The sequence below is a fragment of the Melospiza melodia genome, chromosome 26 (assembly GCF_035770615.1).
Source record: "Melospiza melodia melodia isolate bMelMel2 chromosome 26, bMelMel2.pri, whole genome shotgun sequence".
In the NCBI taxonomy this organism is placed as follows: Eukaryota; Metazoa; Chordata; class Aves; order Passeriformes; family Passerellidae; genus Melospiza; species Melospiza melodia.
In genome coordinates, this window is record NC_086219.1 from 6,036,830 (window position 1) to 6,058,098 (window position 21,269).

Sequence of the window (21,269 nt, forward strand, 5' to 3'; positions counted from 1 at the left end):
GGATGTGTGCCAGGTGCCCTCTGCAGGACTGGGATAACCTGTCGGTTTCTCGGCTGTTTCAAAGACCTGGAAAGGCCCGGGGTGGCCTTGGACAGCCCGTGCTTCAAAGGACGAGAAGAGGCTTCAGGTTTTTCCTCGGTCTTCAGTGTTTATTAGTTTTTATCTAAAAGATTTTCTCTTGGCCCGACAGAGTCTGCACAGCAGCCAGCCATGAGCACACTGAGAGCCCCCGGGGCGGTCACCTATCTTTATACTCAAAATTACATATACAATATTTATAATTTTCCCCCACTACCTTTTACCCTTATTAACCAGTGCACTTTTAGTAATAACCAATCCCAAAGTGCCAACATCACCACAGAAGATGGAGGCCAAGAAGAAGAAGAAGAAGAAGGACAGGACACGCCCCAATTCCTCCATCTTACTTCTTTAGACCCCCCTGTACAGAAATCCTAAACCCTGTGTTTCACACTCTAATTAACTTATCCCTTCACCATTCACCCAGTGAAATTCTCCCATCCTCATACAGGTGTCGTCTCCCGTGCAGGATCAAAGTGCAGCCACCAGACACTTCTGGCAACATTCCAGGACTCCCGAGCCCCCCAAGGGTGGTCTCGGTCACTCTGCACCTCAGTCCTGAGGGGCTGAGATCCCACAATAACCCAGGGACACACCTGGGGTTTGTCCCCCAGCAGGTGAGCTCCCCTGGGTGTCACACCACCATCACTGCCTCATTCCCAACGGATCCCGCCCGTTTTTTTGGGATGCTCGGGGTCAGACATGGCTGGGACGGGGATTTTTTCCAGCAGGGTGGAAGGAAACATTCCAGGGAACGCTGCTGGAATGCTGGAAATGATGGAGCCAACCATGCCAGCCTCTGGCTGCTGGAAAAATCAGCTCCTGCTGCTTCTGGAAAAGTCCCAGAAGATGGGCAGGAACAGCCCCAGGCTGCTGCAGCTTCTCCAGGGGAAACACCAAATCCCACCCTAAGGAGCTGAAATCCAAGGATTTAATGCCCACGGAGCACTGCACAACCCCCAGACCCCCTCCAGCAGTTCCACCTTGGATAAGCAGCCCCCCAAAATCCACCTGCGGGGAGGTCCGGAGGTTCCCTGCCCAAATTTTGGGCTTGGCAGAGGAGAGGGAGGCTCAGACTCAAGGACAGACCGCAAGGATTGGGATTTGGTTTAGCTGGAGGATTATTGGGATGTTTTTAGGAGTCCCGTCGCCATCTGCCGGCAAAATCTGGCTCTTGGGTGGGGAATCTGGGGAAAAGTTCAGGATTTAAGGGCAGGTTCTCCAACTCCCTGTGTGAAAATCGTGGTTTTTTTTTTAGGGTGCTGAAAGGCCAGTTAATTTTTGAGCGAGGAAAAGGAAACGCAAATCCCACCCCAAAAACCTTTGTGCGGCTCAGAGCTCAAAGGAGAACGTTGGAGTGGGGAATATTTTGGATATAAATGAGAAATGTTTAAGAAATTATGGGGACTTGGGGGAATTTTGGAGGTTTCTGAAGGCTGGAGCTGATCCTTGTGCTCCATAAGAGCAGATTTAGGCTTAAATGAAGAGGAACGAATTGGATGGAAGGACACACGGACACCTGGATGTCTGCAGGAGGGACCAGAGGCTGGATTGGTAGCTGAAACAGCCTAAATTTGGGGAGAGATATATCCAATAACCCAAAATTAGGTGAAAACGCCTCAAAATTAAGAGAAAACCGCCCTAAAACTAAGAGAAGAGACTCAAAAATTTAAGGGAAAACAAAACTATAGAAAAACAAACAAACAAAAATGCCCTGAAATTAAGAGAAAGCACACCAAAATCAAGGAAAAACACCTCAAAAATAAGGGAAAGCACCTCAAAATTGTGGGAAAGCACATAAAAATCATGGAATAACACCTCAAAATTAAGGGAAAATTCAAAATTGTAGGAAAGCACACCAAAATCAAATAAAATCACCTCAAAATTAAGGGAAAATTCCTCAAAATTGTGGAAAGCACACCCAAAATCAAGGAAAAATACCTCAAAATTAAGGGAAAATTCAAAATTGTGGGAAAGCACACCAAAATCAAGGAATAACACCTCAAAATTATGGGAAACCCCTCAAAATTGTGGGAAGCACACCAAAATCAAGGAAAAACACCTCAAAATTAAGGGAAAATTCAAAATTGTGGGAAAGCACACCAAAATCAAATAAAACCACCTCAAAATTAAGGGAAAATTCCTCAAAATTGTGGAAAGCACACCCAAAATCAAGGAAAAATACCTCAAAATTAGGGGAAAATTCAAAATTGTGGGAAAGCACACCAAAATCAAGGAATAACACCTCAAAATTATGGGAAACCCCTCAAAATTGTGGGAAGGACACCAAAATCAAGGAAAAACACCTCAAAATTAAGGGAAAATTCAAAATTGTGGGAAAGCACACCAAAATCAAATAAAACCACCTCAAAATTAAGGGAAAATTCCTCAAAATTGTGGAAAGCACACCCAAAATCAAGGAAAAATACCTCAAAATTAAGGGAAACCCCTCAAAATTGTAGGAAGAACACCAAAATCAAGGAATAACTACTCAAAATTAAGGGAAATTCTAAATTGTGGGAAAGCACACCAAAATCAAGGAATAACACCTCAAAATTATGGGAAACCCCTCAAAATTGTGGGAAGCACACCAAAATCAAGGAAAAACACCTCAAAATTAGGGAAAGTTCAAAATTGTGGAAAGCACACCAAAATTGAGGCAAATCTTCTCAAAATTAAGGGAAAACTCAAAATTGTGGGAAAGCACAGCAAAATCGAGGAAAAACACCTCAAAATTAAGGGAAAACTCCTCAAAATTGTCGGAAAACGCACTAAAATTAAGCGAAAATGTCTCACAGGGAAAGCACGCCCAAAGTGAGGGAAAACACCTCAAAATTGTGGGAAAACACACCAAAATTAAGGGAAAATATTTCAAAGGGAAAGCACGCCCAAACTGAGAGAAAACTCCTCCAAATTTAAGGAAAACACAAAAAGAAACACCTCAAAATGAAAGGAAATCGCCTCACGCCCTCGCCCTGGGCCGGGTCCTCCCGGCCGCCAGGGGGCGCTGTGGTGCCGCTCCCCGCCGCCGCTTCCCGCCCTTTCCGCGCGCTGCGCGTGCGTTGCCGGGCGCGGGCCGGCGGGCGGCGCGCGCATGCGCGGGCGCGCGGGCCCGGCGGCGGACGGGAATTAAAATGGAAGATGAGGAGGTCGCGGAGAGCTGGGAGGAGGCGGCCGACAGCGGGGTGAGGGCGGCAGCGCGGGCCGGCGCGGCGGGCCCGGGGTGCCGGGGGAGCGGGGGCGGGCGGCGCGGCGTTGCTTGAGGAAGCGGCGGGACGCGTCCGGCGGCGCGGCGGCCCCGCGGCGCTGCTAGGCCTCTTAAAGAGACCGCGGCCTCGCTCGGCGCGGGGGGCTGCGGGTCGCCCCCAGCCCCGCTGCTCGCCGGTTCTTCAGTCCCGCTTCAGGCCCCTCCTCGGAGCGGCTCCCTGCCTGTCCTCCAGCCCCCCGTGTGCTACTCGCTGTCCCAACCCCCTGGGCGCGGCGGGGCTGCGGCCGCGGGGGCTCGGCGGGGTCGCGGCCCAGCCCCGCGGGAGCTCCGCTGGCCGGGGAGGGGGAGCAGGAGGGGCCAAAATGTGCGAGCCGTGCATGGCCGTAACTCTGGCGGGCTCTGCGGGCAGCGAAGGCCTTTCCCTCTGATCGGAACGTGCTCCGTCACTCGGGCAGAACGGGGAGAGTCCCCGCCCGGCCCCTGGGGCTCGGCCCCGCTTCAGCGGCGGCTCCGGGGCTGGATGGGCGCGGTGTGTGTGTGTGTCACGCCCGGGGACCCCGAGCGCTGTGAGGGCTGTGCCTGCAGATCGGCGCTGCCTCAGCAGCCGTGTGGGCGGGCGCGCTGCGGGTGCTCGCAGCGAGGGGAAACTCCGCAGGGCAAACTCTGCTTGTGGCGGATCAGAGGGCAGAGAAACCTCCGGACGGGGCTCGGCGAGCAGCCTGGACGCCGCTGTGGGCAAGGGATTGGGTTACACCTGGCCGGAGCCAGGGGAGCAAAATAGAGCCTGTAATTGAATGCCCGAGAGGGGCCGGTGCCAGGCTGGCAGCGCTGCTCGCCCACCCCTCGTGCCCTGCTCGGAGATAATTCCAGCGCTCCATGAAGGGACACGGCTGCAGCCTCGGGAGCCCATGACTGTGGCCTTGAGTAATGGTTTAAAATGGTCCTGATGCTCCAATCCTGCCGTGGAGCGTCCTCCCAGTTTGTCCTTCCTGCTGGTACCTCCCAGGTGCTTTTCCTTCGAAGGAGAAATCCCGGTCACTTGTCCTTTCTCACACCCATTTCCAGTCCACACTGCTGGGAATTCATGCTCGTAACCTCAGGGGTGCTTGCGCTGGTGAGCAGGGAGAGCAGGGAGGTTCCCTGGGGAATCACACAATCCTTGGGGTAGGAAAAGCTCTCCAGGACCATCGAGTCCTCCGTGTGCCCAGTCCCCACCTTGTACTCAGCCCAGAGCTCTGAGTGCCACCTCCAGGCTTTCCTTAGATACCTCCAGGAATGGGAGCCCCAAACCTCCCTGGGCAGCCCCTGCCAAGGCCTGAGCACCATTTCCATGCAGAAATTCCTCCTGGTGTCCACCCTGAGCTCCCCTGGCCCAGCCTGAGGCCGTTCCCTCTGCTCCTGTCCCTGTTCCCTGGAGCACAGCCCGACCCCCCCGGCTGTCCCCTCCTGTCAGGAGCTGTGCAGAGCCACAAGGGCCCCCCTGAGCCTCCTTTGCTCCAGGCTGAGCCCCTTCCCAGCTCTCTCAGCTGCTCCTGTAGGGCTGGCAGGAGGAGCAGCTGCTGTTGCAGTTGTTGATGCCTGTGGAGCAGTTGGAGGGGAGTGGGATGTGAGCTGCCTGTGCAGGCTGGTAATGGGGCAGGAGCTGCCCTGGGGGTCAGGAAGGGGATCTCTGTGCCTGGCAGGAAGGAGCCCTGGAGCTGCTGGTGGTGCCTGCAGGAAGTGGATGCTGACAGGGTGGAGCACAGGAGAGCCCAAGCTCCCCTTGTGCCGTGGTTCTTGTGGTGCTGATGGATGCTGCTGCAGCTGGGGACGTTCAGGTGTCCCAAAGTCACAGGCACAGGTGGGCACAGAGCAGCCAGGGCAGGAGCAGGCTCTGCTGTGGCACCAGCAGCAACTGCAGCTCCTCCTGAGGGGCAGCTCTGATCTGTGCCTGTGAGCAGGGACAGAACCAGGGAAGGGCTGGGGCTGGCCCAGGGGGGTTTGGGTTTTTGGGTTGGAGATCAGCAAAGGCTCTTCCCCAGAGGGTGCTGGCACTGCCCAGGCTGCCCAGGGAATGGGCACAGCCCTGCCAGAGCTCCAGGACAGGCTGGGATTGTTGGGGTGTCTGTGCAGGGCCAGGGGTTGGGTTTGATCCCTGTGGGTCCCTTCCAGCTCAGGACATTCCCTGGTTCTGTGATTTTCTTCCATCCAAGGCAATCCCAGCATCCAGGAGCAGGGCTTGGCAGTGCTGTTGGTGCTCAGGAGGCTGCAGCAGAGCAGAGACACCAGGGAGCAGCTCAAACACATCCTGCCAGGACACAGGGAAAGGGCAGGGTTAGCTGGGATACTGGGAATTAGGAATTGTCCCCTGGCACAGGTGCCCAGAGCAGCTGTGGATCCCTGGCAGTGCCCAAGGCCAGGCTGGACATTGGGGACAGTGGGAGGTGTCCCTGCCAATGGCAGGGCTGCCACTGCAGCAGCTTTAAGGTCCCTCCCAACCCAAACCATTCTGGGATTCTGTGATGCTGGCACTTCCCACTGTTGGGAGCCTGAGTTATTTAATTTTTTAGACCCTTCAAGACATGAGGGAACAGTAGAGATACACCAGGAGATGCATGGTGGGTTTTATCGATGCATTATCTGTGTCCTAGCATGTAATTTTTTAATATTCCACCCACAGGGTGTTCCTTAGGAAAGCAAATACATCACATTTTCAGTTCTGGGGGTTTTTGTTTGTAGCTTTTGGTGAGGCTGAGAGCTTTTGCTCAAGGCCTTGAGGAAGGTTTGTCAGCAAGAGGCAGTTCTGGGCTGAGCAGAGATCCCAGGGTCTCCTAATTAAAATTCACCTCATTTCTCTCATGCAGCTCCCCCAAATCAGGCACCAGGAAAATCTCATTAGGTTGAATAAAACCCCTAAAAATCCAACCCAGCTTGGTTTGGTCACTCAGGGAGCTGTGAAACAAATCCTGGTGGTTGGTTGGGTGTTCAAGGTGGCCTCTCTTGCTCTTGTGCCATCAGAGCTGCCCCAGACACGGAGCAGCTCCTTGGGAATGTGCCACCCCCGAGTGACCGTGACAGTGTCCCCTGTCCCAGGGCCACAGGGTGCAGCAGAGCTCCGTGGGGCCTCTGGGTCATTGTCACCTCCCTGTGTCCAATTAGAGCCCTGGAATGTCTGTGGAATGGGGAGTTACAGCTGGAAACCAGGCTGAGTAACCTCTGAGTTAGGAGTGAGCCTGGGAAGGGCTTCAAAGGCCAGTCTGGGTCAGAAAACACTAATGAGCCTTAATTCCTGGTTTGTTTTTGTGTGGTGTTGTGTGGCCCGGCTGGCAAACACAAATGAGAGGTCAGTTGGTGACACTCAGGCCTGTTTACCTGGCTAAAGCAATAATTAAATGTTAGGTGGAAGCTGGGCTCCAGAACATGGACATGGGTGATCCTCAGCTTGGAACTGGTGCTTGGCAGAGAGATTCATTGGTTATTTCTTTACCAGGTAGAATTGGAGTGTGTCAGAGTCTCAGTCATTGATTCCAGGTCAGGATCTCTTTCAGCTTCATCCCAAGGGAGGGGACAGCACCCAGGGAAGGGCTGGGGCTGGCCCAGGGGGGTTTGGGTTTTTGGGTTGGAGATCAGCAAAGGCTCTTCCCCAGAGGGTGCTGGCACTGCCCAGGCTGCCCAGGGAATGGGCACAGCCCTGCCAGAGCTCCAGGACAGGCTGGGATTGTTGGGGTGTCTGTGCAGGGCCAGGGGTTGGGTTTGATCCCTGTGAGCCCCTTCCAGCTCAGGACATTCCCTGGTTCCCTGCAGGTCAAACATTCCTCTGGCAATCCAAACCAGGTTAAAATCCCATGGAATTACTCTCCTTGTGTGCCTTTTCCCCCTGGAGTTTGCAGGCTGAGCTCCAGCTGCTCCCTTCAGCCCCTGCAGTGTCCCCACTGCTCCCAGCCGTGTCCCCAGGAGAGGAGAACCTGCCCCATGTCCTGTGTTCGGCCATTCCAGGAGGATGGAGCAGACAGAGGCTGGGAATGCACTTTGGCCTGGCCTGGGACTGTCCCCAGCTGGTGTCACAGCACTCAGGGAGCACAGGGCACCCGAGGTGGCAGAATGTCTCCTGTCTGTCACACGTGAGGGTGGCATTGGTGCCACCTGCCAGGCTCTGGGTCACTGGATCTGGAGGTGTCAGCTGCTGTCACTTGGAGGTGCTCAGTGGGGTTGAAGTCCAGCAGAGGCAGAAGGGAAACACTCTGGAGTGTGACACTGTGACCTCTCTCTGCTAATGAGTGCTCTGGGCAGGGCCACACTAACGAGGCTGGGGTGTGCAGAGCTGTGGCCGTGAGGAAAACTGGGTTTTGGGGTCAGGGCTGTGAGGGAATCCCAGAAACCCTTAAAGCTCATCCCATTCCATGTCCTGCCATGGCAGGGACACCTTCCACTGCCCCAGGGTGCTCCAAGCCCCAATGTCCAGCCTGGCTTTGGGCACTGCCAGGGATCCAGAGCTGCTCTGGGCACCCTGTGCCAGGGCCTGCCCACCCTCACAGGGAGCAATTCCTAATTCCCAATATCCCATCCAGCCCTGCCCTGAGGCAGTGGGAGCCATTCCCTGTGTCCTGTCCCTCCATCCCTTGTCCCCAGTCCCTCTGCAGCTCTCCTGGAGCCCCTTCAGGCCCTGGAAGGGCTCTGAGGTGTCCCTGGAGCTTCTCCAGGTGAGCATTCCCAGCCTTTCCTCCCAGCAGAGCTGCTCCATCCCCCTGATCCCCCTGGAGTCTCCAGCAGCTCCAGCTCCTCCCTGTGCTGGGGCAGCTCTGCAGGTGCTGAGGGTCTCACCTGAGGGGCAGAGGGGCAGAATCTCCCCTCCCCTGCTGCCATGAACCCTGGATGGATTTGGACTTCCCACACCAAAAAGATGTGGGGCAAAGTTTCACCAAATGTTTGCTTTAGGTGCTGTAACAGATCCAAAAAAGTCTTGAAACTGGGAATGGAAATTTCTGTTTCTGCTGCTTGGTGTTGCTTGGGCAGAGGGAGGGTTTTGGTAAGAAATGGGAGGTTTGGAGGTTGGGAATGAACAGGGGGAAGTGAGGTTGGTTTGGGGATACTGCAGCAAGGAAGAAGGAGCTGCTGCCCCACTGGGTTCTTCCCCCAGCCCTAAAAATCCGTGCTGGGAATGTCAGACTTGTTCCCAAAAATGCTCCATGTCCCCAGTGCTTGGTGCTGAGGAGCAGGATCTGCCATGGAGACACAAACACCTGGGGCTGGGCCTGGCAGGGTGACTGGGAGGAATAATTAATGCAGCAGCTGATCCCCAGCAGCCTCAGGAGCTGGAGTGTTGCAGTAATTAATAGATTAATTTCTCTTTGGAGCAGAGAAATAGGTGGGTAAGGAGGAGATCAGGGGCTGCCCATCTCTGCTCTTTCCTGAGGGTGTTTTGTTCCAGGTTTGTGTCTCCATCAACAGCTCTGGTGACCTCAGATCTTAAAACTTGCTTTTATTTCCTAAAGAAAGGAACATCAGCCAGGCTTTGGAGTTTGTCAGGAATTGCCAGAGCATGCAGTGGTGCTGTGAGGAGCAGACCCAGCTGTGGTTTTGGGAGCATCCAGCTCCAGCTGAAATTCACTTATTCTGGGGTCTGACGTTCCACATTATTGGGGTGAGAGGGGTAGAAGGTTGTGCTGGGAGTAGATACAGCAGAGAAAGTGGTTAATGGTTTTCCAGAGCTTTGGAAAATGTTAGCAGAGATCCAGGAGAGCAGCAGGACCGCTGCCCTGTGCTCTGGTAGGGATCTCCCCAGGATTTCTGCAGAGGAGTGTTGGATGAAGAGGGGGAAATACCACCTGATGTAAGTGATTTACACCAAGTCTCTGCTTTCCTCACACCTTCAGTGGAGCTCACTCACTCACCTTGGGGTGAAAGGCAGCCAGGGGTTATCCTGCAATTCCTGCCCAGATCAGCCAGGCTGGGAGCTGCTGTTTGCTGTGTTTGGAGAGTCCCTGCTGGCAGGGATGGGGACAATGCCCTGTGTGTGCCCAGGGCACTGCAGTTATTCCCAAATGTGTATTCCCAAAAGGTTTCTGGCCAGCAGAGTGGCTGGCTTGGCCCCTGTGCTTCCCAATATTCTGGATTTGCCTGGGAATGTGCCTCCATCCCCTGCAGGATGCACTCCTGGGGTGCTGAGGGTCCCCAGCTCACCAGCAGCACCCCCAAGGTGTCAGCTTAATGCCTGGGTGGCTCTTTGGCATGCCAGGCCACAGGAATGTGGGATCTGAGCAGCAGATTCATGTCCTGGGGTCCATGTCTGCATTCCAAGGGGGGTTATGGATCCTCTTGGCTGTTTTCTTCAGGGTGGGGGTAGGAAGGGTGCCTGTGGTGGGGCTCAGCTCAGCTTCCATGACGTCCTTGTCCACAAATGCAGCCTAAATGTCAGAGAACAGGATCTTCTTCGGGCTGTTTGTTCGGGTCCTGTTTGGCATCCACAAATAATAGCCCTAAAAATAGGCTGCTGAGATTCCTTGCTAATCTTTGGGGAGGGGGTTTTGCACGGGGGTGTGAGGCAGGCTGGGGATGCCCTGTGGTTTTTGGTGATGCAGAGACATTTGTGTGGGAAGGGGGAGCTGGAGGAGCCCCTCAGGTGAAGGACACCTGGGGTTTGTCCCCAGTGACCTGTGCAGGTCCTCGGGTGCCACATCCAGCTGCCTCTGCAGACAGCTCATGCCTGTGGTGCTTGTAGTGCCTCTGGCACTTGCCCTCAGAGTCAGCTCCTAATTTTATCTCCTTCCCCACATGGTGACAGCCAGCGTGACACAGCAGAGCAGAGGGGGTGACATCAGCACACGGATGGATCCGTGCAGAGCAGCAGCAGGGATTTGATTTTAATTAAAAACGAGCAGTGCCAAGGTGATTCTGCTTTTAAAGTGGTGCAGTGATCCCAGTCACGAGCTGTGAGGCTGCTCAGGGCCGGGGCTGTGTCTGCACGTGGTGTTCAAACACTCCATTCCTCCAATTCCAAACGTCCCAGCAATGAGCACTGAGCTGCCTGGAAAATGCAGAGTCAGTGCCTGTGTTTAGAAGAAAACACAATTTGTGACACACCAAGAGGTGTGTGAGGTGGGGAGTGCTCCTCACTCACCTCACTGCAGCTGAGGTGGGGAGCTGCTTTTGCCCATCTATTTAAGCACAAAAGGAGATTTTTCCTACCAAAATTTCAGTGGGGGCAGCTGGAATCCCCTCAGCAGTGCCAGGAATGCTGTGGATCCTGCAGAGGTTGGGGTGGCAGGGAGGGGTTTGTGTGTGATTGGTGTCAAGGGTTGGTTTTTGTTATTCTGCCAAGGTCCCTACGTGTGGAGGGAGCCTGGTGTTCTGCAGGGAGCACAGTGCTCCCATCAGCTGCTGAGGCTGGAATTGAGGGGATTTATTTGATATTTTACTGCTCCTGGCTTTGCTCCTTGTGCCAGCCTGGTGTGGGCACAGGCCCAGGGCAGGGCCAGGCCCCTGTGCTGAGCCCTCGTGGAAAGAAGGACCTGGAGGGGCTGGAGCGTGTCCAGGGAGGGGAATGGAGCCCCAGGAGAGGCTGAGGGAGCTGGGCAGGGGCTCATCCTGGAGAAAGGGAGGCTCAGGGGGCCCTTGTGGCTCTGCACAGCTCCTGACAGGAGGGGACAGCCCAGGGGTCGGGCTGTGCTCCAGGGAACAGGGACAGGAGGAGAGGGAATGGCCTCAGGCTGGGCCAGGGGAGCTCAGGGTGGGCACCAGGAGGAATTTCTGCATGGAGAGGGTGCTCAGGCCTTGGAACTGCCCAGGGAGGGTTGGAGTGCCCATCCCTGCAGGTGGCACTCGCCAGGCTGGGGACAGGGTGGGCTCAGTGATCCAAGGTCTTTCCCAGCCTCCCTGACCCCGTGTGATCCCTGGTGAGGAGCTCCCCAAGCACAGAGCTCTGGTTTATGGTCCAGCACCACGAGTTTGCTCCCTGACCGCTGGTGGGTTTGGGGGTTTGGAGACAAAGGCACCAAGAATTTTGCTGGAAGTGACCTGCTCCAGAGTGGGAAAAGCGAAACAGGCTGCGAAGGAGTTGGGATGGTTGTGAAGGATTCCTTGGATAAGTTTTGGTGTCGAGCAGAGCAAAGAGCTTCATTTTCCTGTGCCAGGGGAGGCTGCAGGCTGTGGCTGGAGCGTGTGGGGCTGTCTGGCAGCGCTGGGGCTCGGTGACAATGCCGTGAATCACCTGTTCTCAGTGCTGAGGTGGAGGTGACACCCTGCAACTGCAGCATCTCCCAGTCAGACCATGGCTGCAGCCCTGGGGCTCAGCTCAGAGCCCCCAGCAGTGCAGGAACAGCCCCAGGAGAGCAGAGGTGTAGGAACAGCCCCAGGGCTCAGCTCAGAGCCCCCAGTGCTTCAGGAGCAGCCCTGAGCTCAGCTCAGAGCCCCCAGTGCTTCAGGAGCAGCCCCAGGAGCAGCAGCAGTGCAGGAACAGGCTCAGAGCTCAGCTCAGAGCCAGCAGAAGTGCAGGAACAGCCCCAGGGCTCAACTCAGAGCCCCCAGTGCTTCAGGAGCAGCCCCAGGAGCAGCAGCAGTGCAGGAACAGCCCCAGGGCTCAGCTCAGAGCCCCCAGTGCTTCAGGAACAGCCCCAGGAGCAGCAGCAGTGCAGGAACAGCCCCAGGGCTCAGCTCAGAGCCCCCAGTGCTTCAGGAGCAGCCCTGAGCTCAACTCAGAGCCCCCAGTGCTTCAGGAGCAGCCCTGAGCTCAACTCAGAGCCTCCAGTGCTTCAGGAGCAGCCCCAGGAGCAGCAGCAGTGCAGGAACAGGTTCAGAGCTCAGCTCAGAGCCTCCAGTGCTTCAGGAGCAGCCCTGAGCTCAGCTCAGAGCCCCCAGCAGTGCAGCAATGTGACTTTTGCCAGGCCACCTCTCCTCTGCTGGGAAGGAGGTGGTTCAGAGCAGAACAGAGCATTCCCCAGGGCTGCCATGTGGCTTGTGTCACCTCTGTGCCCACAGTCCCAGTCAGCTGAGGGCTCAGCAGCCTTGTTTCTACTCAGTGTGGAATGGTTTGAGAAGCTCCTGAAGTGTGTTTCCCCCCTTTCCACCCTGTGTTCCTGTTGTCTCTCTCCCCTGTGTGCTGAAGTATTTAATGGGGATATTCCAGGAGGGCCTGGAGGCTGAAAATCTGGTTTCAAGACCACAATGTCATCACCTGGGCTGGCTGAGTGAGGAGCCAACCCCTTCCCCTCATTTGGCTTCTGCTGTTTGCCACCAGCTGCCCCACAGCATCTCCATCCTCAGCAGGATATCCACTGCTCTCAGAGGGCAGGAGGCAGCTCTCACACATTCCCTCCCTCCTGTGCAGCAAAAAAATGGGATTTTCCTCCCTCCCAGCCCCCTTGAAGAGGAAGGGAGCTGCCTGCAGGTGTTGGCCCTCCCCAGGAGGCTCTGCCTTGTGAAGCTCTGCCTGGTTTTGTTACCTCCCAGGACAGGCTTGGGTGAGGAAACTCAACGTCCCACCCACCTTTTATCTTCCTGAAATGATTTATTCCATTCTAGGTGGAGGTGTATGACCAACAGCCAACTCTGTGGATTGGCATCTTGTAGTGACTTGTGCTCCTTCCCTGCTCACAGGGGCAGGGAATTTCAGTCCAAACCTGTTCCCTTCCCGAGCTGTGCCCGCTGTGGTTCCTGCAGGCAGCAGGGGGAAGCAGCCGGGCCTCAAAGCAGAGCAGCTGCCTCCTGCCACAAATTTGGAATTTCCTTCTGTAGTGCCAGATATCAGCTGGCTAAACTGGGACGCTCTCAGGTAGTTTCTCTCCTTATTTGATGATTAATCAGACACAAAAAGCTGTTTCAGAGCCTCTTTTAACGGAGCTGTCATGAGGACCTAAAAATTGTGAGGATCTAAAAATACCGGTGGGGTTGGGGCAGGTCACCTGCAGGGGGGTTGAAACCTGGCTTCCTTCTCCTCCTCAGCCGAGTTTTCTCTGTAATTGCTCTGGTTGCAACACCTGGGCAGCCTGGCAGGGGTGGCTGCCAGCCTGGGCAGGGCTGGCACGCTCAGACCTGGCTCTGTGGGTGATGAACACGTCGCTGTGCCCGTGGGTGACTCGGTGGTGACTGCAGCCCAGGGAGGTGTGGGGCAGGGCAGGGCCTTCTCCTGGCAGGAATGTGGCCCTGCTGGCCAGCCCTGCCCCTGGCCTGGGCTCGGGGCTCAGCTTCCCTGGATCGCCCTGTGTCACACACATCTTTTCATGAAAATCCTTTCCTTAGGATTTTTCCTCCTGAGAAGCTGTGAGGCCTCAGGAACAAAATGTAAACAATGGTTATCTGCGGCTGTGGAATGTAACAGGTGCATCTGGGATTGGTCTCGTGTGGTTGTTTCTAATTAATGGCCAATCACAGTCAGCTGGCTCGAACTCTCTGTCCCAGCCACAAACCTTTGTTATCATTCCTTTCTATTCTTAGCTTAGCCAGCCTTCTGAGATGAAACTTTTCCTTCTATTCTTTTAGTATAGTTTTAATATATTATATATAATAAAATAATAAATCAAGCCTTCTGAAACATGGAGTCAGATCCTTGTGTCTTCCCTCATCCTCAGACCCCTGTGAGCACCATCACAGCCCTGGCTGTGGCCACTGCTGCTCCAATGCCCAGCAGGTTTGGCCTGATCCCTGCCTGGATCCAGGAGTACCTTGCTGTGGAATTGCTGTGGAATTGCTGTGGAATTGCTGTGGGGTTTTACCCTCACAGGTGGTTTTTTGCCAGCTGAGGTGGTTAAAATGAGTGATGAGCACTCGGCACCTGTCGCTGACATCTTTATATGAAAATCCTTTCCTTAGGATTTTTCCTCCTGAGAAGCTGCAAGGCCTCAGGAACAAAATGTAAACAATGGTTATCTGCTGCTGTGGAATGCAACAGGTGCATCTGGGATTGGTCTCGTGTGGTTGTTTCTAATTAATGGCCAATCACAGTCAGCTGGCTTGGACTCTCTGTCCCAGCCACAAACCTTTGTTATCATTCTTAGCCAGCCTTCTGATGAGAACTTTTTCTTCTATTTTTTTAGTATAGTTTTAATGTAATATATATATCATAAAATAATAAATCAAGCCTTCTGAAATATGGAGTCAGATCTTCGTCTCTTCCCTCACCTGAACACCCCTGTGGACACGGTCACAGACACCAGATCCATGGCCTGCTGTGGGTGTGCTGCTGGCTACAGCAAAATACTCCTGGTGGTTTTGCTTTTCTCATGGCTTATCCATGATGGCTTTACTTTTCTCTGCCTCTTGATTCCCAAATCATCCTTAGATGGAACCACACACTCCCTCCCACCTTTAGAGATTGGTGTTTGGAACACTGAAATTACATGTGTGCCCAAACAGGCTCAAACTCTGACCTCCAAACTGAGACTCGTCTTCATTTTATTAAAAACTTTGTGGTTTTACTTTTCTCTCCTTCTTTTCTAGGAAATAGACAGACGGTTGGAAAAGAAGCTGAAGATCACACAGAAGGAAAGGTAAAATCCTGATTTCCCTGAGGTGCTGTTGGACAGCTGAGGGCCTGCGGGGTGGGGAAACAGCTTCAGACTGAGCAGGGAGCGCTGGGCTGGGGTTGAGAATCAGGGAGTCCCTGTCTCTGTGCCACTAGGTGGCCCTTGGGAGCCGCGGGAGAAAGCTGAGAGTGCTCTGATTTCAGAGCTTTCAGAGCCGGCTCCTCCAGACTGGATGAAGCTCCAGCTTGGGGGAAGCCAAGTGAGAAAGAGGGGAAGAAATGGCTGAGTCAGGTAATGCCAGCTCCTGGCTCTGGACTGACTCACTGTGTCTTGCATCAGGCACAATTTCTTTTCCTGCTTCCTTTGGGCCTGGGCAGGGCTGTGTTATATTCTCCTACCAGAAACTTTTTTAATCGTTGCTGACAAGTCCTTTGTTGTTGGGTTTTTTCCCCTTTGATTATTAGAGAGTCATGGGATTTATCCTCTGGGAGTTCCATGCAGAAAAGGGACTGTGAAACATTCAGATGGTGAGCTGGGGCTGAGGCTGGCTCTGAGGAGTGAAATGGCAGGGTTGGAGTGACAGGCTGGGTGTCCTGGGGAGAGGGGCCCTAGAAATCCTTGCAGGGAGTGAAATCAAGGTGCTTACACCAATGTCTTCAACTAGAAATAGTGAAGTGTCGCAGACATCTTTTATGAAAAATCCTTTCCTTAGGATTTTTCTTCCTGAGAAGCTGAGAGGCCTCAGGAACAAAATGTAAACATTGATTATCTGCTGCTGTGGAATGCAACAGGTGCATCTGTGATTGGCCCATGTTGGTTGTTTCTAATTAATGGCCAATCACAATCAGCTGGCTCAGACAGCAAGTCCAAGCCACAAACCTTTGTTATCATTCCTTTCTATTCTTAGCTTAGCCAGCCTTCTGAGGAAATCCTTTCGTCTATTCTTTTAGTATAGTTTTAATATAATATATATCATAAAATAATAAATCAGCCTTCTGAAACACGGAGTCAGATCCTCATCTCTTCCCTCATCCTCAGACCCCTGTGACCACTGTCACAGTAAAGCTCTGCTGAGGGAACAGTCTCTGTTTAATTGTGACGGTGTCACAGGGGTTTGCAGGTGAGGGAAGAGACGAGAATGTTGACTCCATGTTTCAGAAGGCTTGATTTATTATTTTATGATATATATTACATTAAAACTATACTAAAAATAATAGAAGGAAAAGTTTCATCTCAGAAGGCTGGCTAAGCAAAGAATAGAAAGGAATCTTTGTGGCTTGGACAGAGAGTCCAAGCTAACTGGGCTGTGATTGGCCATTAATTAGAAACAACCACACGAGACCAATCACAGATGCACCTGTTGCATTCCACAGCAGCAGATAATCATTGTTTACATTTTGTTCCTGAGGCCTCACAGCTTCACAGGAAGAAAAATCCTAAGAAAGGATTTTTAATGAAAAGACACTGCGACATTTAATGGTGTCACACACAGCAGAGACTGATTTTCCATCTCTTTCTGAGCTATCCACTGCTCCTCTTTAGAGTTACTATTATAGCGAGGCCTTTAATTATTGCAGGCTGCTCTTAATCACAGGAAGGCCATTCAGACACAAGGAATTCACACACTGGACTGTCACTCTGTTTTTTTAAGATTTTTTAAGCTTTTTAACGTTGACATTTTTGTAGTGAACTTTCTCTGTAAATAACTCATTGTTTTGCATTCTTTTATAGAAGAAGAGAAAGTTGATAAACTGTTGGTTTGACCAGTGTCATTGGAGAGGTGGCACTGTCACCCTCCAGTCCACTGTCACTCTTAGAAAACTATAAATGTTAGAGTCAGAAAATAAATTCCCTAGAGCAGCGGTGTGCGCTTGTGTTTTTTCATGTCCTACAGCAACACCAGGCGGCAAACCCCCGTGGCAAACACTCGCCAACCCCTTGTTTTCCTTCCCAAACTATAAATGTTAGAGTCAGAAAATAAATTCCCTAGAGCAGCGGTGTGCGCTTGTGTTTTTTCATGTCCTACAGCAACACCAGGCAGCAAACGCTCACCAACCCCTTGTTTTCCTTCCCAAACAGCAGAAAGTCCAAATCTCCTCCCAAAGTGCCCATCGTGATCCAGGACGACAGCCTTCCCGCGGGGCCGCCGCCGCAGATCCGCATCCTGAAGCGGCCCACGAGCAACGGCGTGCTGAGCAGCGCGCACCCCGCCAGCCGCCCCGCCTTCCCCGTCAAATCGCTGGCACAGCGCGAGGCCGAGTACGCCGAGGCCAGGAAACGCATCCTGGGCAGCGCCAGCCCCGAGGAGGAGCAGGAGAAACCCATCCTGGACAGGTGGGAGCAGCTCTGTGGGGCTGGGGAGTTGCTGCCTGGTGTTAAGTGGGGGTGCAGCCAGGCTGGCACAGAGAGAGGAGGGCTCTGCTAGAGCCTCAGCTGGGTGGCAGTGAGGGAAGGGCCTGGTAAGGTCATAAACCATGGAATCATTGAGGTTGGAAGAGCCTTCCAGGATCAGAGTCCAGCCATTGACTGGCACTGCTGTGTTCCCCATTAAACATGTCCCTGTGCCACGTCCATGTGCCTTCAGAACACTTCCAGGGATCCAGGGGCAGCCACACCTGTGCCAGGGAGGAATTCTTCCCAATATCCAACCCATCCCTGCCCTCTGGCAGTGGGAATCTGTTCCCCCAGGCTCTCATCCAGAGTCCCTCCATCTTTGCTGTTGGCCCCTTCAGGCACTGGAAGGCCACAGTCAGGTCACCCCAGAGGTTCTCTGTTCTAGGCTGAGCAATCCCAATTCCCCCAGCCTTTCCTCACAGCAGAGCTGCTCCATCCCTCTGATCACCTTGGCAGGCTCCTTTGGGCTTGTTCCACGTCCCTCCTGTCCTGGGGACCCCAGAGCCCCTGACAGCGTCCAGTGGTGCAGGGGTTTCCCCGAGGCACTCAGAATTCCACACCTCGTTTGGATGTCCCTGCTCCCGGTGTCCCTGCAGGACCCAGCGGTGTCTCCACAGGCTCAGCTCCGTTCTCTCTGTCCCTGCAGGCTCAGCTGTGCCCCTCTGTCTCCGCAGGCTCGGTTCTGTCCCTGCAGGCCCCAGCTGTGTCTCTGCAAGCTCAGCTCTGTTCCCTCTGTCCCCACAGGCTCAGTTGTGTCCCCGCAGGCTCAGTTATGTCCCTGCAGACCCCAGCAGTGTCCCTGCAGGCTCAGCTGTCCCCCTCTGTCCCCACAGGCTCAGTTGTGTCCCCATAGGCTCAGCTCTGTCTCCCTCTGTCCCCACAGGCTCAGCTCTGTTCCCCCTGTCCCCGCAGACCCCAGCAGTGTCCCTGCAGGTTCAGCTCTGTTCCCTCTGTCCCTGCAGGCTCAGTTGTGTCCCCATGGGCTCAGCTCTGTTCCCTCTGTCCCCGCAGGCTCAGTTGTGTCCCTGCAGGCCCAGCTGTCCCCCTGTGATCCCGCAGGCTCAGTTGTGTCCCCCTCTGTCCCCGCAGGCCCCAGCAATGTCCCCACAGGCTCAGCTGTCCCCTCTGTCCCCGCAGGCTCAGTTGTATCCCCACAGGCTCAGCTGTCCCCTCTGTCCCTGCAGGCCCCAGCAGTGCCCCAGAGGCTCAGTTGTGTCCCCACAGGCTCAGCTGTCCCCTCTGTCCCCACAGACTCAGTTGTGTCCCTCTGTCCCCGCAGGCCCTAGCAGTACCCCACAGGCTCAGCTGTCCCCTCTGTGTCCCCACAGGCTCAGTTGTGTTCCCTCTGTCCCCACAGGCTCAGTTGTGTCCCCACAGGCTCAGTTGTGTTCCCTCTGTCCCCACAGGCTCAGTTGTGTTCCCTCTGTCCCTGCAGGCCCCAGCTATGTCCCCACAGGCTCAGTTGTGTTCCCTCTGTCCCTGCAGGCCCCAGCTATGTCCCCGCAGGCTCAGTTGTGTCCCCTCTGTCCCCGCAGGCCCCAGCTATGTCCCCGCAGGCTCAGTTGTGTCCCCTCTGTCCCCGCAGGCCCCAGCTATGTCCCCGCAGGCTCAGTTGTGTCCCCTCTGTCCCCGCAGGCCGCCGCGGATCTCGCAGCCCGAGGACAGCCGGCAGCCCAACAATGTGATCCGGCAGCCGCTGGGCCCCGATGGCTCGCAGGGCTTCAAGCAGCGCAGATAGAGGCGGAGGCGCCGTTCCGCCGGCACGGACACACGGACCCAGGCCTGGGGACCTCCCGGGGTGATTTGCACTGTGACCCTTTTGCTCTGCCCACTGTGACCTTCAGCCCCACGCACTGTGACCTCCCCTCTCCACCCACTGTGAGCGGCCGTGGCGGCAGGGCTGTCCCCCCGTGCGGCCGGGGGACACGAGGGGCCGTGCCACGCTCGGCCGGGCGCAGGGAGTCGTGCGTGTCCCACTCGGGTCGGAGCGAGCGCCAGCAATAACGTTTGTTGTACTCCAAACCTGGCATTTAAGGAAAAGAAAAAAAAAAAAAAAACAAAACAAAACAAAAAAAAAAGATGGGAAGCCTCCCCAGCCGCGCATGTTGTCCTCATCACTTCCGGAACGAGTTCTGTTTCCGAGGATTTTAGGTTCTTTTATTTGGTTTTCTGTTTGTTTTCTGTATCTTGGATCGGCGGAGTGCGTGGGAAGGGTTTGAGCCGTTTGTTTGAGTCCAGAGAGGTAGCTGAGTGTTCCAAAGGGAATTCCAATGGATTTCCATGAATGTGATGGCTTGGGGATGACAAGCTCATGTTTCTCCTTCTCCATTTCCACTGCCATGGAAGCGAACTCCTGGATACCCCCAGGTACCTTGGAGTCGGACCCAGTTCACATCCTGCTCCTGTTAAAGCTTGGCTCCGATTCCCTGCTGGCTTTGAGGAGAAGCTTAAAACACATCCTTTATGGGTTCTTTTGTGTTTGGGGAGAAGGGAATGCAGAGTGACCCCGTGCAAATGCCTGCTGTCCGGCCATGGAGGGCCGGGCAGTGAAGAATTAGGGAGATGTGAGGAGGAGGAGGAGAGGCTCCGGCGCCGCTGCGGCTCTGACGTTGGGCAGTGGGATATCCCGAGGGGCCGATATCCCGAGTGGGATATCCCAGCGGCGGCGCAGGGACGGTACGAGCTCTCCTGGAATGGCAGACCTGGGAACCAGACCAGCCTTGGGGAAAGCCTGGATGATCCCCACATCTCGCTGGAGGCAGCAAAGCTTCAGAGAAGGGATCGTCCTGCTCCGGCTCCCGGGAAGAGGATGGGGAGGCTGCTGCTCCCCAGGAACGGAGATGTTCCCCCGTGGGTGAAGCTGAGGATCACTCGATATCAAGGGATTGGATGAACACTAAATGCTCTTCCTGGAGGGCCAGGACCTGGAGACCTGGGTGGTTCCTGATGGATCCTGCATCCAGGTGCTGCCTTCAGCAGGTTCAAGGGGGAACGAGCCAATCTTGACGTGCACGAAAAGCCCTGTGTGGAAATGAGGCTGAAATCCCACAGAAACGGGAAAATAGAAACTACCTGTGTATCCAACCCCCGGTTCCGGGTGGGGCAGGATTGCCCCGGGATTCCCCCTGGGATCCCGGGGACTTTTGGGGGATCTCACTCATCCCCTGAGCCTGGGGGCCGGGATGAGCTCCGGGAGGGAGCGGGAGGGAGAAGGCCGTCAGCAATAACTGTAGTCACTGCGCCTTTCCTTAATTATTCCTAAAAATAGCATAGAATAGCCAAAAACCTCCCAAATCCGCCGGATTTCTGGTGCCTCATCGCTGCCTCCTTCGTGGCCGGCACCGAGATCCCAGCTCCGGCACCGAAATCCCCTTTTCCAGCACTGAAATCTCCTTGTCCGGCGCCAGGACTCGGTGCCCAGGACACGTCCCGCCCGCGGGCAGGGCTCGGCGGCGTTCCTGTGGGAAGCGCCTTCATCCCCAGGAGGGGGAGGATGGACGCGGTACCCGCGTGTTTCTGCTCCCCCCAGAAAACAAAAAAACAAAAAAAAAACGTGCGCCGGAAAGAAAACGTTTTATAAATTGTATTTTAAATAAATGTCTTTAAACTTTTCACGGCTTTATGGCTCCCTCCTTTTGTCCTCGTGTCTGCCAAGGGCAGCTTTTAGGTGGCAGGGGTGTAAAAATCCACCAGGAAGGTAAAATCTGGGAGCCTTTGCCCATAATTTCTACCCAAAACCAGAGGATTTTAGCCCATTTTTAGGATGGTTGAGAGGAGTGGTCCAAGGAGGGTGGAAAGGGAAGATGTGGATCCCAAGTGTGGATGTGAGTGCTCTCTCCCTGGAGGAGAAAAGCAAATCAGTTAATTCAACTAATTTAATCGAATGTGATTATTTTGTTGCTCTATGCTGGGTTCCCCCCTGGGTGTTGTGCTCCATAATAATGTCCAGAGAAGGTGCTGGAACTTCCTGGGGTGAGGAATCCGGGAGCCCTGGCAGCTCCCACAGCCCCCGGCTCCCTTGGAATTCTGATGATTTTTATCTACTTACAATAGAAATAATGCAAACATATAATATTAATATAATATTAACATTTTAATAGACTATAGAAATATTAATAAATTAATTAATATAGAAGAAACATAATTATATGTAA

At 54.2% G+C, this 21,269-nt stretch overlaps 1 protein-coding gene across 1 annotated transcript; it reads left to right on the plus strand.

Moving 5' to 3' along the window:
* The first annotated feature begins 2,865 nt into the window (after positions 1-2,865).
* On the plus strand, positions 2,866-20,727 carry SZRD1 (SUZ RNA binding domain containing 1). The gene is made up of 5 exons (XM_063176712.1): positions 2,866-2,915; positions 2,999-3,263; positions 14,696-14,745; positions 16,801-17,055; positions 18,751-20,727. The coding sequence occupies exons 1-5, from the start codon at positions 2,866-2,868 to the stop codon at positions 18,851-18,853; spliced, it is 723 nt and encodes a 240-aa protein (XP_063032782.1). The 3' UTR covers positions 18,854-20,727.
* Positions 20,728-21,269: the final 542 nt, after the last annotated feature.

Coding starts and splice junctions, on each gene's coding strand:
- SZRD1 (XM_063176712.1), top strand. CDS start 2,866: ATGTCTCACAGGGAAAGCACGCCCAAAGTGAGGGAAAACACCTCAAAA. Junction 2,916..2,998: donor AGGGAAAACACCTCAAAATT/GTGGGAAAACAC, acceptor TCCAAATTTAAG/GAAAACACAAAAAGAAACAC. Junction 14,746..16,800: donor AAGATCACACAGAAGGAAAG/GTAAAATCCTGA, acceptor CTTCCCAAACAG/CAGAAAGTCCAAATCTCCTC.